Below are 16,164 nucleotides of genomic sequence, written 5' to 3'. Positions count from 1 at the left end.
TCAATTACATTCAATGCCTCTTGTTTATCAGTCTAAAAACACGCTTCAGTCACACAAACACACACACCTTATAGCAGTGGCGCAGCGTGCCGGATGTTTTCCACTCAGAAGGGCACGTCCCGCTAAGAGAGGGAGTGGGCTGTGGTTTGGGGGGTCCAGGGAAGATAGTAGAGTCTTTTTCTTGTCTGCAGATGTATTTGGAGCGTGCACTCATGCACTCCTTCACCTCCCACAGGCCTGTAGCATGTCCTGTCGCCATTGCAACACATCCGCCTTTTATAGGGGCTGAAGGTAAAAGAATATCATACAATAGGTTGGCCAAATTTACACCATTTTCACAAGTGTAGTCGATCAGGCGAGACATGTTTGGTGGAAAAAGTTTGATTTTTTGGTTGTGCAGTGGAGACATAAGACTAACATTGCTAAAAAATTAAATAGGGGCTTAAAAACAAAAACACAAAATCTTAACAAACCAGAGAAAACAAGGAATAGATCTTGCTTTTTTATTGAAAGATTAACAGGCTATGGTAGATTTGTAAGTATAAAATTAATCAGATAGCTAATAGCTTTTAGTAACTTCGTCCACATTTTCTTACTTCGACAAATTAGCTAATTTCACAGACTTCTTACAGTGAAATAAGAAACTTCCTTTCAGAGAACTGAAAAGTTTTAAGGCTCTCCACTATGAAAGAAGAAATTCAAGAATTTCAAGATAACGGCACATATTTTAGGAATATAAATAACTTTATATCTTAAAAACATTCCAAAGCTTTTTTTTCTCAAAATAAGTAAAACTGTCTTAAATTTAGTCTTTCATAGTGGAGAACTTCAACCCTTTTCAAGATGGCTGATTAATCTCATACATACTAATCTAGTCTAGTACAGAATGTTTTGATTTGAGCATTACAGTATTGATTTATGACCATTTTAAAGACTTTTTACAGTTAAAAGCTTCTCTAGTATTGAGTATAAAGCTTGTTCAAACATTCCCATTTCAAGAAATTTTGTACAAAGTGAGGTTTTGAGAAGATGCTTAAAACAAGATTGATGTGCTAGTTTTTTCTCAGTTTAGTTGGATGACATTAGATCAAACTAGTGTTACTTAAACCCAATAACAACACCTGAAAGCAATGAAATATTTACTGATTTTACAATACTAAGATCATTTACAGCACAAGGTATTTTTAAGTCTTTTAAGAGATCTTTATTAAGCATTTTTTCACCATGTTGACATATTTTTTTTAATTTTGCACCTTGATTTGAATCAGTTTAGCACTGTTTAAACTGCATGGCTAAATCATCACAAACTTGATTCAAACTACAAGGAGTTGTTCAGTTATATCAAGTAGACTTGCTAACATGGTTTCTGACACTGTATGACAGACTATTATCTATAAAAATGGACCAAAAGTTTGAGGCATAGCTAAACACAGGAGTAGCAGCCACACTGAGGCTAAAATGTTGTTTTTACTCCCAAGTTGCTGGCCATAGAGCTCTAATTTACTCACCACAAAAACAAACACAATGGCCAATCTCATCTCTGTGACTACTGGGTAAGCCTGGGTTTTTATTGTCTGTAACTGTCTGTAACTGTCTGTCTGTCTGTCTGTTGGATAGAAAGCAAGCTAATCAGATTTTCCTACTATGCACTAAAAGCGTAATTTTGCTAGTATTACTCAGTGCACTACACAGCGACGATGGCCTTGGTCTAAATAGTTTTGTATTTGTTGGACATCCTTCCTATACATGCAAGCAATGTGAAAATGTGGCATTTGACAAAACGATGCATTGTGCAAAAGTGTGCGCGGTTGTAGATGCGTGTGTCTTTATGTGCGTGCCTTTATGTGTGTGTGTGTGTGTGTGTGTGTGTATACCTGGCTGGTCCCGGTTCCAGTTGGCGTATGTCAGTTTCTCTCCAGTGAGCCAGCGGAAGGGGCCAGTGCTGTTCTCATCATGCAGACCCAGCCAGAAATGATCGTTTGAACGGCCAAACACGAGACTGTTCACAAACGCCTGCTCAAACCTACACACAAACAATAAGCAGCACATCAAATCACCAAATAGATACTCTTAATATTATACGTACATCCAGTGCAGACGTCAGAGACCACTCTTAATTTAATTAACTTCCAGTCAAAACAGCCATTAAGTACAAATTATTCTTTTTTTAATGTCAGGAAAAAAACAGAAAATATATATTTAACAGAAAATTACACAAAAGTCTCGACAACTAAATGTAAAAGGTTCAGTAATTAATGTATCCACTCCTTGCCTTTATTACAGCTTCCATTCCTTTTGGAGACTTGCTTTCAGTTTTTCAAAGAATGATACAGAGATATTTTTGAGTTGTCTTCTCACAGTGGAGGGATTTGTTGATTTATTCAGATCTGAAGTAAGAGTGGCGCTTGACTTTCTCCTCTCTCTCAAAGATGGAAGCTTTCAGTACTTTTTATCTGATGGCGACAGTGTTGGTGGTCCACCAGGTCTTCAAAGGTTGTGAGTCCCATTTTCTCCATATCTGATCTACTTATTTTTTGAACTCCTGTTTTGGAAACTCCATTTTCCATTTACTTCCCCATTTATTATGCAACTGCAAGTAGTTATCTTACATTTACTCTCCTCAGAAATATCTCCTGAAAAATGGCTGTTTTGGCTGGAAATTGAAAAATTCTTTGACATTTGCACTATATAAAGAAAAGGTCTTTGACATTTGCACTGTATAAAGAACTGTATAAAGAAAGCAGTGATGGACACAATGTACATATCGCTGTTGTCGGAAAAAAACCTCATATCTCCAAAATGATAACTTTACAGGAGAAGACAAAAAAACACTTTTCTTGTAATGTAAGTCAATGGAACCAGACTTTTTTCCAAGTCTTTTTGTGCAGTTTCTTTTGGTCCATTCATCATGACATTTACATACAATGTAAAGGGCAAGAGGCATTTTCAAATTATGTCAAAAACAACATGGAGATATGAGGCTTTGTCCCGACAGCAGCGATATACACATTACACACATACACATATAGTATGACAAAAAGATAATATTAATTAAAGTTACCCTGTAATTATTGCAGACTTTAGAATGTATTTTTAGATTCTGATATGTTTCGATGTGTTGCTTGTGTTTAAGAGGTACACAACATGTCAAAAATGCTAAACTGTTCACACACCGCTTGTATAACCTGTATAGAACAACTACTTTGTATTGCGATTTAAAGAACCACATAACATGCATTTCAGTCTGGTTAACGTGGCTTCCATCACTTTTGAGATAAAGGCAAAACAGAATTTATAAATTTTTGGGATAACAGTGCAATATTTAGCCTCCAACAGTGTCAATTAAATGGAATCACCAATGCATAACTATGCTTGCTCCTTCTCCAATACTATAAGTGAAGTAGAACATCACTAAAAATAAAACCTCTAAGGTGTTAATTAATCCTTAGCATAGCAGTGCTAGCATTTAACCCCAAAAGAGTTACACTTAGATAAACAACATTTTCCTCAACAATATATAGACTGATGCATTAACGTTTTGGCACAATAAAACTTTAAAGAAGTCCCAGAGTAAAGAGGAGAAAAAGGTGTAAAAAGGAGTAAAAAGGTGTTTACGAAAAAAATAAATAATTAAAAAGAAGTTGAAGGTAGAGGCAAAATGTGCCTAAGTGTCAGAGCACTTAATGACCAAAGGGGTAAAGTATGGTCATTTTTATTTTGGCTGTCCAGAAATGAGGTGTTACACTGAAAATAAAGTAGTTTTTCCATGTTAATGAGGATGAGGACTTTTATTTTGAAAAATGTCTCTCAGTAAAATGACATAGTTGCCCATATTAATATAATGTAAGACATGTATGCTTTATAAAAGTTGCTTTAAACATTCATGAACATGTTATGAAGTGTTTATGTAAGATGTTATGAATGTGTTGTATAGACACCCAAGTAAAGTGTTACCAATTTTTCCCATGTTAAAAAGTGAATTAAATGGAAAATTGTCATACAGCTGTCATGTATAGGCAGAAGACTTTTACCTGTTGTTGATAATGGCTAATGTGGAATTCTTGCTGGCACATGCCCTTTTGGCATTGTTAAAGGTTACAGACTCCTCTCCAACCCAGAAACACGCAGGACTGTGCCACTTCCAGCCCTGGATGGAGAAATCAGGAAAAGGTGGGTGGGGGGAGAGATTAAGAGAGAGAGAGAGAGATAGAGAGAGAGAGAGAGAGAGAGAGAGAGAGAGAGAAAAATGTATTTGTATGTATATGTAATCATAGACTGAGATGGACATGCTCTCACAAGAAGCCAAATAACCCAAAGGCATCCAGCTGTCAGCCCAGCCGCTCACGCTGGGGACAGATGTGTTCTCTCTTTGGGTGTCTGACCTCTCAGTAACTCCTAATGCAGACAGTCTCATGAGATATGAATGCAAAACAGGATGAACTTAGCTTTAATTAGGTAGAACCCAAAAACATTAGGCTGGTACACTTTACAAAAATCCTACACATAATCTCACTGCTGTCTTACCAGAACCTCACACACTGTAACCTTAAGGGAATGGTAAATGGTAACTTTGCAGCAGAAGGTAAAACCCTTAAAGCTACACTATGTCAGATTTGGGGATCTGGAGACCTTTCTGGGGGAAATGTGTAATTGTAAACAACATGTGGAAGAACATTTTATAACGCTGGTTGTGCTTCTGATCCCCTCCTCAAGCTGATCACAGCCCATGTAAAGAGCAGTAAGAGCAGCTGGAGTTTTCAAATGGTGTAAAAATAGAAATTAATTTAAACAAAGAAATTACAAAATTTTGACTTGACAGTGAAGATTTACTGTTTTGTTTTGCTATTTGCTATTTATTTTGCTGCATTTGGAGCCTTGTGAGCCTGAGAAGTTTGGTGGGCCTAGAAGTAGCCTTTAACCTTTGACCTCCTGACAGGGCCATCTAGGATGCAGCCATTTGGGAGGGAACTCATATTACAACTTAGACAAAAGGAGAGGTCACAGTGAGGTAACAAGACACACACACACATTCATACACAGACTTATTTACCTAATTAAATGAAAGCATATATAAGAATGTTCTAGATGGCCCAGGAATGGGAAGCTTTAGATGAAGGATAGAACTAAGAGACAGAAGGCAGAAGGAGAGAAAGAGTGAAACAGAGAGAAAAAACAGAATAACAGAGAGGAAAGAGGTCAGAGAGAGGAACAGATTTAGCAGACGTATGAAAATACTCACAACTTGGTGTGTGTGTGTGTGTGAGTGTGTCTGTGTGTGTGTGAGTGTGAGTGTGTGTGTGAGTGTGTCTGTGTGTGTGTGTGAGTGTGAGTGTGTGTGTGTGTCTGTGTGTGTGTATGTGTGAGTGTGAGTGTGTGTGAGTGTGTCTGTGTGTGTGTGTGAGTGTGTGAGTGTGTTTGTGTGTGTGTGTGAGTGTGTCTGTGTGTGTGTGTGTGTGAGTGTGTGTGTGTGAGTGTGTGTGTGTGTGTGTGTGTGTGTGTGAGTGTGTGTGTGTAAGAGTGTGTATGACTGCAGTATTTACAGTGTGTCTCTGGCAGGTTTGTGCAGATTGACTACATCTGGAGTTCCAACAGCATGACACAGCAACACTGAAAAGACTCTTTATGTGAGAAAGGGAGAGAGAGAGAGAGAGAGAGAGAGAGAGAGAAAGAGAGAGAGAAAGAGAGAAAGCGATAGATAAAGAGAGAGACAGATAGAGAGGGGTATATAAACACAGAGAGATTCAGAAAGAAAAAGACAGGAATCAAGAGAGAGACAGAAATAGAGAGAGGTACATAAACAGCAAGAGAGTCAGAAAGAAAAAAGAGACAGAGGGACCAAGAGAGAGAGAGAGAGACACAGACAGGGGAAGAGAGACACATATAAAGAGTGAGAGAAAATGAGAGAGAGAGACAGAGATAGAGAGAGAGATAAAGACAGACAGCGAGACAGAGACAGAGAGAGAGACAGAGAGAGAGAGATAAAGACTGAACTTTCTAAAATAAAAACTGAATTTAACAGGAGGAAACACAAACAGTTGGTGTAGTGTAGAGGTAACACTGCTGCCCTCCTTGAGTTTGACCGGAGTTTGGTTTCCCCGTCTGGTCAAGCACACCACACTTAACCAATAAGAGTCCAAGACTCCTAACGCTACATTTGCCTTCCTCTGTAACACGATTAAAACTTGAAATTACTTTGGATAAGAACGTCTGCCAAATGGTGTGAATGTGAAACTACAGGCTTTAGAGTAGTTTTACATGGGAATGTGAGCTGATGCAGTTATTACAAAATTATCTACTATAAAACAACAGTAGAAATAATCCTGGTTACATTATTCCAGTATTAGAATGAGAATGAGGTTTCACATATGAAGTATGGAGGCACTTACTTAAGAACAAAACTAACAACACACTGCATTCATCTGAGAAAGCCAGGCATGTGGCTCCGGTAAGCGCAATTATGATAAAACTTATGTACTTGTGAGCAGCTGAACTTAGTCAGTATGCAAGATCCCTTATCAGTGAATCAGTCATAAAAATTACAGACATCTTATGTTAAATTACATCACCACACCTCCCCACGCAAAACTAATCCTGTAGCAGTGCTTCAGCCAGACAATTCATTTAAAATAACAGAAACAAGAGACATCATATCTTTGCCTATCTAGTCTGTGGGAATACTAGTATGACCTTTAAATGTGTTCCTTAATTTCTATTTCCCTTTAATGATTATTTTATTTGTTTTATTATCATCCTGTTCTTCTATTTTTTTATTTGCTTCCATTTTGTTCATGAATTATTATTATTATATCTCTGCTGTCGGAACAAAACCTCGTATCTCCATATCTCCAGTTTTTCACGTAACTTGAAAATGCCTGCTGCTCTTTACATTCTGATGAATGGACCAAATTAAATGGCGCAAAACTACTTTGAAAAAAGTCTGGTTCCATTGACTTACATTGAAAGTGATTGATGTTTTTTCCTCCTCCTGTAAAGTTACCATTGTGAAGATATGAGGTTTTGTTTTGACAGAAACGAAATATTATGTAAAAATATACATTTATAATAAAACTACAGTTACTCTCCAAACTGTATGACTTATTTTTATGAGAGCTCCTTTTAATTGTTTATATGTATATTACTGATAATATAACCAATATAATCAACATGAATTATATTATTTGATTTGATCTGAGAGACAGAGCGATGAAGAGTCAAAGGGAAGGAGAGTAAAAAAATGGAGATGCTTAACATGTTAATACTTAACATGGTGCACAGCACAGACTGTAGACAGAATGAGAGAGGACGGACAGAGAGAGAGTTAAAGATGAAGACATGTAGAGTACCGGTCTGCAGCCGTGGTCCTGGATCGGTCCATCTGTCTTCTGAGCAGCTTTCTTACAGATGGAGGGCAAGGAGACATTACAGGGGCTGTCATTCCAGCGGCCCTCCTACACACACACACACACACACACACACATTCATGTACAAACAGAGAAAAATTAATGAGTTACATGATGCAGGTGTATCAAATTCATTTTTAATGCTTGTTCATGAATTTGTTACTTAAAAGGCCACAGTCCATAACAAAAGCATGGTATAATCTGTAGGGATGTGATATTTGAGTATCTGTGGAAGTTCATTACTATTACAGTTGTTTTGTAAAAATACAGGAAATGACTGTGTTTTAATTTGTAGCTCAATACAACTACATTACAGTAATCTTGTGGTCTGAGTGGAGTCACAGTATAAAGTTGCTATTTTACTGTTACTTAGTCACTATGGAAAGGAAAATTAGTGTGAAGATAAGGCAGCTGGTAGCTGGTAATTTACTCTACTTTTACACTTATTTTGTTTTACAGTTAACGTAAATTAAACATAATCCACTACGTAAGTAACTGTATACTTAACTGTGTAATTATGTAAGTAGATCTGAATTAAAATGACAGCAATAACGAAACTTCTGAGGGTTAAATGCCTTCAATTCCAAATGCCTTTTCATCGCACTTCTGAGCCACGTAGCATAGCAGAGTGACTCAACATAGCTGGACAGCTCTAACTGACTGCCCACACTTATTACAGAATGCCTGACCAAAACAGCTCTCTGGGAAGCAGAGGAGTCTATTGTGCAATACCTCCATCATAATAATAAAGCAGCCAAACGCCTTCTGCCGGCACTTCCGGTCGCAGCCTGCATATTAACTGACCGCTCTATTCAGGACAACCGTCCACTAATGCTAAATGGAAAACATTTCATAAGCAGGGTATATGTTTTCTTCACTGAGCTCCAAATAATGTTAAGCACTTTTAAAAGGGTTTCATTCCATTACCCAGATCTGAACAGACAAGAGGTTCCAAAACCACCACCTACAGTGTAGAGCCTGACTGTCTGACTGTGTAACTAAAACTACTGGAGTATAAAATTATATCCTAGTATATATATTTAAAATATAAAATCATATCAGTCAATATTATCAGTACTCTAATTTTTTAGCCCCTTAAAATCAGTATTAGCCACACAATTTTCATATCAGTTTAGTCTTACTACAGTATACATAAGTAGTGGGTGATAGTGAATATATATCACAATACTTCACAATACTTCTAAGAAATGTTCACAATACACAGCACCACAATATTTATTATCTTCTAACATCTGATAAGTTGAAACAAGCAATAAAGAGCCAGTAGTGCCACATTAAAAAAACACAAAACTAAGCCCAAATGATTATTATTTAAATTCTGACATTCACTAAACCTAATTAAAAAGCACTAACTGTGCTGTCATTGTAATAAAGCACAGTTAGTCTGTGTTCTAGAAGTACTGACGATAACTACAACATACTCAAAAAAGCATACTGTGACACATTGTGATACAATTTATATTGCCCTAAGTGCGCACTGGACCAATGGGGTACAAATAGCTGTGAGTGATGTGGTGTGGCAGGGCAGGTTTTGCCTGATCAGGAAGCTATTTAATCTACATAAATCTAGAGTTATTATTATTATAATTAATATATTCTATTTATATATTCTATGTGAACTGCATGTTGTATATTCCATTTGAATAGCATATTATTTAAATGTAATTGTGTAATTCCAAAGTTACTTACATAATGAACTACATTTACATTCGACAGGTTCAAATCTGCAGTCAGATGCAAGCGAGGGGCTAGAGGGGGTACTCACCGGGCCCCACATGGTGACGCAATCCTCCTGCGTGTTCAAGAAGTTGTTGGGCTCAAACGGGTGCCAGAAAGTGAAGATGACTGGGGTGCGGTCTGTCCACTCAAAATTCATCTGCATGGCGGTGTCATGCAGGCCTATCCATAATTCATCTACATCTGAGAGAGACGAACAGAAAGACTTGAGTTGTACACTCAGATACTGTGAGTGTGTGTGTATGAGAGAGAATATGACAGTGTCATAGATGCCATGTTTGAAATTTGGCCTTTAGGGTCTGTCACACTGTCAATGTCTTATTAAGGCTCTTTTTTGCACCGTTTGAAAAACCCAGCTTTACACTGGGTGAAGATTTTATTATGAATAAATCAACAGAAATGGTAAAATAATTATTTAGAATAAAGCTCTGTTACTTAAATTTATATTAAAAGTTAAGAATGTTTTCTTTCACCTATTGACAAGATATGAAGCTGAGGCTTTGTTATAACAGCATTGATATGTGTGTACCTCTTTTCATTTGCACAGTGATGAACTCCAGCTCCGGCAGGGTGTGGATGCTGACTAGGTGGGCATCCATCTTCTGGCAGGTTTTCTGGGCAGAGTTCCAGTCCATCTTCTCAGAGTTCAGCCTATAGCATCCAGCCTGGAAGTTCTGCCAGCCTACATCACACTGATACTGACCATCATCTGCCCACGAGTCTGAAATACACACACATACACACAGTGATGAATACCTGCCCTGGGTTTGAGATGATCTTCAGAGCCTAGAACAATAAAGACATACTAATAATTTGTTACAAACCCAATTCCAAAAATACTGAGACAATTAATAAAATGCAAATAAAAACAGAAAGCAGTGATTTGCAAATTATTCTGACCTGCATTCAGTTGAAAGTGGTAAAAAGACAAGATATTTAAAGTTTCAACTAATTAACTTTTGCGTATATATGATTCTAAATTTGATGCCTCAAAAGTTGAGACAGGGGCATGTTTTACATCACCTTTCCTTTACATCAACATTCAGTAATCGTTTGGAAACAGACACTAATTGTTGTAGTTGTGAAAGTGGAATGTTTCCAATTCTTCCTTGATGTAACAACTCAGCTGCCCAAAAGTCCAAGGTCTCTATTATTTTGCGTCACACTCCATGTACTGCACTTCGTAAAGTGCCACACATTTTCAATGGGAGACGTGTTTGGTGTTGTTTTCCTGAAACAAGCAAAGACGTACCTGAAAAAGATGGCAACATATGTTGCTCCAAAATGCACACGTACCCCGCGCACTAATGGTGCCCTCACAGATGCACAAGCTAACACTGATGACATTGCCACTAACCCACCCCTATACCACGACAGGTGCTGGCTTTTAAACTTTGGGTTGGTAACATTCTGGATGGTCCTTTACCTCTTTGGCCCTGAGAACCAGATGTCCATTATTTCCAAAAACAGTTTGAAAACTGAACACTCCTTTCCCACCTTTCCAATTTGTGTCAGTCCATCTCACATGAGCTTTAGCCCAGAGAAGTCGGCGGTGTTTCTGGATGTTGTTGATATATAAGCCTTCTGCTTTGCGTAGTAAAGTCTTAACTTGCATTTACAGATGCAGTGATGAAATGTGTTTACTGGCATTCATTGAAGTTCACAGGGATTCAGTATTGGTTTTTGGCCTTGTACTGTACACAGAGAGATTTCTCCAGATTCTCTGAATCTTTTAAAAATGTCATGGGCTGTAGATGGTGAAATCTCTGAATGTCATGCATGTTTAATTATATGCTGAGAAACGTTTTTTTAAACTGTTGGACTATTCGTTTATGCATTTTTCGCAAAGTGGCGACTGAGTCTTTCATGAACGCTCCTTTTATACACAATCATGACAACATCATTTATTACCTGTTCACCTGCAGAAAGTTCCAAAACAGTGTTTTTAATCATTTTACAAACTTACACTTTTTTGGAATGTGTTACAGGCGTCAAATTTGGAATTAGTATATATTTACAAAAATCAATAAAGTTGATGTGGTAAAATATTAAATATCTCTTCTTTGCACTGTTTTCAATTAAAAACCTATTTTAAGAGTTTACAATTCACTGCTTTCTGATTTGATTTGCATTTTCCTACTGTCATAATTTTTTTGGAGTTGGATGTGTACTTTGTATACAATATTAAGTATTGAGATATAATAATAACTCTCTAATATGTCTATTTAATTAATATAAACTATTCACCATACTGTACTTCTAGTTTCATTCAATATGTCAAATATTGGCACAGGAAGAAGTTTGATAATATAATTTAATTCTCTGTTTTAAATATTTTTTTGCCAAGTCATGTGCCTTGAGATTTGATCACCCCCTTAAAATATGAAGCAATAACTAATTTTGGACATTTTTATATAACTTTAATCTTAACGTTATACAGCTTTCTCATTTAATATGGAATTGTCTACAGCTCTGTTCATCTTTTTACCTTTTTCACAGCTCCCCAGCTACCTGCTAATTATTCAAAACCTGTGGAGGTGCACAAGACTGGCATATATCTGCAGCAACTAGTTTTATATTACTAAAAACATTGATTCCAACATTTTTAAAAATGTTAACATGTTTTTTACCAATTTTTAAAATCACATTAAATCTTTTAAATACCTTCCTAAGACCTCTACAAAGGAAGAATAATAGATTTTCCACTTCAGCTCAAATATGGCATTTATTAAACGGCCCATATTCTGTATTGTCCTTCTATTTTATTTTTTTCTCTTAAGGTCCACTTACAATATTTGTTTGGTTGTATGTGCCAAAAATGGCTATAATTCATTTTTACATTAGCATTTTTCAACCTTTCTTTATCCTTTACAATTAAACAGTGGCTTCAAGACTGATATAAAATAAATGAGCTCTGTTTTGAATTGGCCGTCCAGTATTGCGCCTCAGTCAAAAAGCACTCAGAGCTGAAACACTTCCAAGAACTTCAGATAAACTGTTATCTTTTCTACTGCTTAATCCGCGGTCAGTTTCTGAGCAGAGGACTACAGTCTGCTGGATATTTTTGGTTGGTGGACTATTGTAAAGCAATTTAATATACATGACTTTTTCACCCCAGCCTTTACGCTGAATATTATAATATATTAAACTGAATAACTTATATATGAAAAAATTAGACATTTCTAGTCTTTTCATTGCCTAAAGACCTTTTTAAGGTATTATTAAAACTTTTGAATGACCTGCAGTAACCTTGTGCCAGTGTATACATATACACACACCTGTGGTGAAGGGGTCCAGGGTGGCGTTGGGTCTTTTCTTGCAGATGTAAGGCAGAGCCATTGAACAGTCTCTGTTTTGCCAGCGGCCTGAGCTTTCAGTGCGGATCACAGCACAGTTCTGATCCTCCTCATGATTTGGCTGGTCTAGAAACACACAGACACAGAGTCTTTATTCAAATCAAGCCTGCCTTATACAGACAATTACCTGCAATCTCTCAGGCACCAAATAATGCTCTCACTTGCCACACTGGGTGAATGCCAGGCTTACAAGCTGTCATTTGAAGCCACCATGAGTCAGCGCTAGCTTAAAGACTTACAGTAATCAGCAAATAAATCAAGCTATTGTTCCACCTGGGAGAAACGAGTGAGCACATGTTATAAAGTCTGTAGCTCTGTGAGTGTGATTCTCTCACCTGTCTCCCAGTTGAGGTATTTAAGAGGGGCAGAGTCAGCCCACTGCCAGCCTCCATTAAGGTCCAGATCATTCAGACCCATCCACAGGGCAGCACTATAACCAGTCAGCAAACCTGAGGAAGTGATTTTGTTCCAGATTTAGCACTTTTTTACTATCATCAACATTATATATAAAAACTAAAAACAAATGTAACTGTTTTGAAAAGTATAATAAAATGGAAAAAATTTGCACTGCAGGCATCACAACCCCTGGTTCCTATCACTACCACTGTAAAGAAATTAGAGTCAGTGAGTTTCTCTGCAACATAACATTTCACATCAGACCACCCTCAATGACTGTTTGCATGTCAACAATTGAAGTATGAAGAAATCCTGAAAAACTGAAATGTGGAATTCCTCTTCAAGTCATCACAAATAGAGATTTCCCTGCTTTTTTCTACAAAAATGGACAAAATAATGGATCTAATTAAGGTCGCGAGTACCGCCCAAAGGTACATTTTCTTGCTCAAATGTTGCTGTTTGGTGGCTAAGAAGGCCGAATTGTGATTCTCCTGAAATTCATTAGACAAAAAGGAAATATGAGATATGACGAGAGAGGAGAGTTTAGCTGCAGATAAACATGAGTGTTATTATCTCATTTACTGAAACTCAAGAGGCACATGTGAGATTAGTGAGGTCCTCTTCTCAGGAGAAACATTTGAGCAGCAGGAGACTCCAGCAAAAGTCTCCTTTATCTTTCCTTATGATCTCACTGTTATCTAGGAGAAACTGCAGAGATATTAAGGAGGTCTCTTTTTAATTTTTGTCTCCTATTGGCGTTTCATCTGTTTAAAATACTGGTTTAGCACTGTTTCATATTAAAGATAAGAGTAAGTCATAGAGTCAGAAACCATGTAAGTATAAGCTCCCTTTACTTGCTAGTTTCATTAGCCTAATTGCACCAGTGTAACACTAAAGAAGCAAACTTCAGCTACCAAACATGTCTTGGCTGCTCAATTCCATTATGACTAAGGGGGAAATTGTTGAGAGCACAGGTTTAATCATAGAAACTCATATTTTCTTTGAAAGTTCTTTCAATTGTTACTGATAGTCCATTTTTACCATGACTACCATCAGCTTCATTATCTCTGTTCCTTTCTCTCTGTCTCTTTGTCAGTCTCACCATTGATGTAGCTCTGCTCCTCCACCTTGGTAATGCTCAGCAGGTCTGCCCCCTGCTGCTGGCAGCTGGTACGAGCCTCACTCCACGACAGAGTGGCCTGGAAATTAAACTGGTAGCAGTTATCCATCAGAGAGTCGGTGTCCCAGAATGTCTCACAGTCCGCACCTACACATACAGAGAGAAAGAGAGAGGGAAAGAGAGAGAGAGAGAGAGAGAGAGAGAGAGAGAGAGAGATTAAACAGGCATGTTCTTCTCTGAGCCAAACTACTGAACTGCAAGCCACTTACGTTAGTGGCACATCTGAATCACTTGAACAAACAGCATTAACTGTTATGGTAGGCTGGGGACAGCTGTAAGAGTAGGCGGTTTCTGGTAAACTGGACTCACTCTTAATGGGGCAGAATCCCCAGCGCTCGTCCTTGCCGTAATCGTGGGTGGTAGCACACCAAAGATGGCCGTCCTCCCGCCCAACACTGGTGCAGCTGTGGAACCACTGGCCATCGTACAGGAAGGGCAAGTAGCAGGGCCGGCCATGAGAGTTCCCCTGAATAGTGTAGATCTCTATGGAGATAAATTTGCAAGGTAGCCTTAGTCAGCTAATCGGCCAGGCATACAAACTCTGCAATGCAAGAAGTTCTTTCGAGAAGTTCGCGCATGAAATTTGAGCCCTGAAGTAGTGCCCTTCTTTTTGTTGCAGTTACTCACATAGGCTTTAGCATTCAAACTTAGCAACTTAGCAGAGCAAAGTGATGAAGACTTGGAGTAATTTGCCACCTAAAACCAGCAAACTGAATGCTGTAGCTTTGAATCATGAAGTATTTGAAAGCAGTTTACTGCTGTTACTTATACACAGATTTGTCCACCATTATTTTGGGGAATGAAATAGGAAATGTGTCAGGTCGCAGTGATTTCTGGGCAAGTTTTGCTCAGCCCTCTGAGGGCTCATCTAACACCCTTTTCACTTGGTCTTAACACGGCATCTGGGATTCCCCTGAGGAGAAACGCCAAGGCCAAGTGGACGAGGGCATGTTAAAACTGGTACTGAAGTGGGCAGATTGTTAACTTTGGGTAGATCAGGTATCTTGTACCTTTTTTGACTGACTTTGTACCTTTTTGACTGAGCACCTCACGTTAAACAAAATGGTGACAATAACTGAAGTCGTATATGGAAATATATGTCAGCAAAAAGTTAGTGTGAGTTTTTTGATCATGGAGTTACTACATGAACACCTGCATTTCATTTTTTTGTTAAAATCATACAACCACCAAAGTACAAGCCTAACGTGGCCAGACTGGCTGACTACTTAGTAGCTAATGTCTAATGACTGTCCTGAAAATAGACACTTTTGCTTTTATGTTTTTGACACTTTTACACTACACTGTTGTGTAGAATTATGTGTAAATCTTACGTTTCTCTTGAAAACATGAAAATTTGAGGGAAGTAAACTCACTATGCTAGCATACATGCTAACAACATTAGCGTTAGCTACCAAGCTAGCTAATTAGCAAAAGTCTTTACAAAGTTATAATTCAAGAAACCGCAATCCACACAACATATCATTCTAGTTAACTTTCTGGAGCACTTAGCAGTCCAGTAATACGGCTCGGTGAGTTTATTCTCACCTCAAACAGCAAGGAATTCTGTGAAACTGTGTTCAGTAAGTCTGTTGACTTCAACTGCAAGTGCTTCCAAAGATAGAGGCAAACTTCTAACTGCATTCTTAAAGGGCTCATGTCATGCAAAACTGGACTGTTCTCACTTTTTTTTTTTTTAAATAAAAGACTGTAATGTAGTATAAAGACATTGCTAAAGTTTCAAAACCATCCACTCACTAGTCTTTAAGGTCAATATATCGCTGCTGTCGGACCAAAACCTCATATCTCCATTTTTCAGTTTTTGACATAATTTGAAAATGCCTGTGGTCCTTTACATTGTGTGTAAATTTCATGATAAATGGACCAAAAGAAACAAAATTACTTGGAAAAAAGTCTGGTTCCATTAACTTGCATTAAAAGTATAATATGTTTTTTCCTTCTCCTGTAAAGTTACCATTTTGGAGATACAAGGTTTTGGTCTGACAGCCAGCAATATAGAAATTAAGCTGCCTGTTTTGAATTAATTGTTTTTGTGACATCATGAAAAGTAATATAT

The 16,164-nt window shown here is 37.7% G+C and overlaps 1 protein-coding gene across 1 annotated transcript in view; it reads right to left on the bottom strand.

Moving 5' to 3' along the window:
- Positions 1-16,164, bottom strand: part of mrc2 (mannose receptor, C type 2) — a 55,265-nt gene that overhangs the window by 19,501 nt on the left and 19,600 nt on the right. Inside the window, exons 3-12 of the mRNA XM_036589863.1 lie at positions 14,400-14,573; positions 14,013-14,177; positions 12,850-12,963; positions 12,437-12,580; positions 9,688-9,879; positions 9,187-9,341; positions 7,344-7,448; positions 4,032-4,147; positions 1,875-2,023; positions 68-285 (exon numbers count right to left, since the gene is read on the bottom strand). Of these exons, the coding sequence (XP_036445756.1) occupies positions 68-285; positions 1,875-2,023; positions 4,032-4,147; positions 7,344-7,448; positions 9,187-9,341; positions 9,688-9,879; positions 12,437-12,580; positions 12,850-12,963; positions 14,013-14,177; positions 14,400-14,573 (1,532 nt within the window). The remainder of the gene's footprint in view (positions 1-67; positions 286-1,874; positions 2,024-4,031; positions 4,148-7,343; positions 7,449-9,186; positions 9,342-9,687; positions 9,880-12,436; positions 12,581-12,849; positions 12,964-14,012; positions 14,178-14,399; positions 14,574-16,164) is intronic.

This window comes from Colossoma macropomum, unplaced genomic scaffold, assembly GCF_904425465.1.
Source record: "Colossoma macropomum unplaced genomic scaffold, Colossoma_macropomum, whole genome shotgun sequence".
Lineage (NCBI taxonomy): Eukaryota > Metazoa > Chordata > Actinopteri > Characiformes > Serrasalmidae > Colossoma > Colossoma macropomum.
This window is presented reverse-complemented; position numbering and strand designations above follow the sequence as displayed.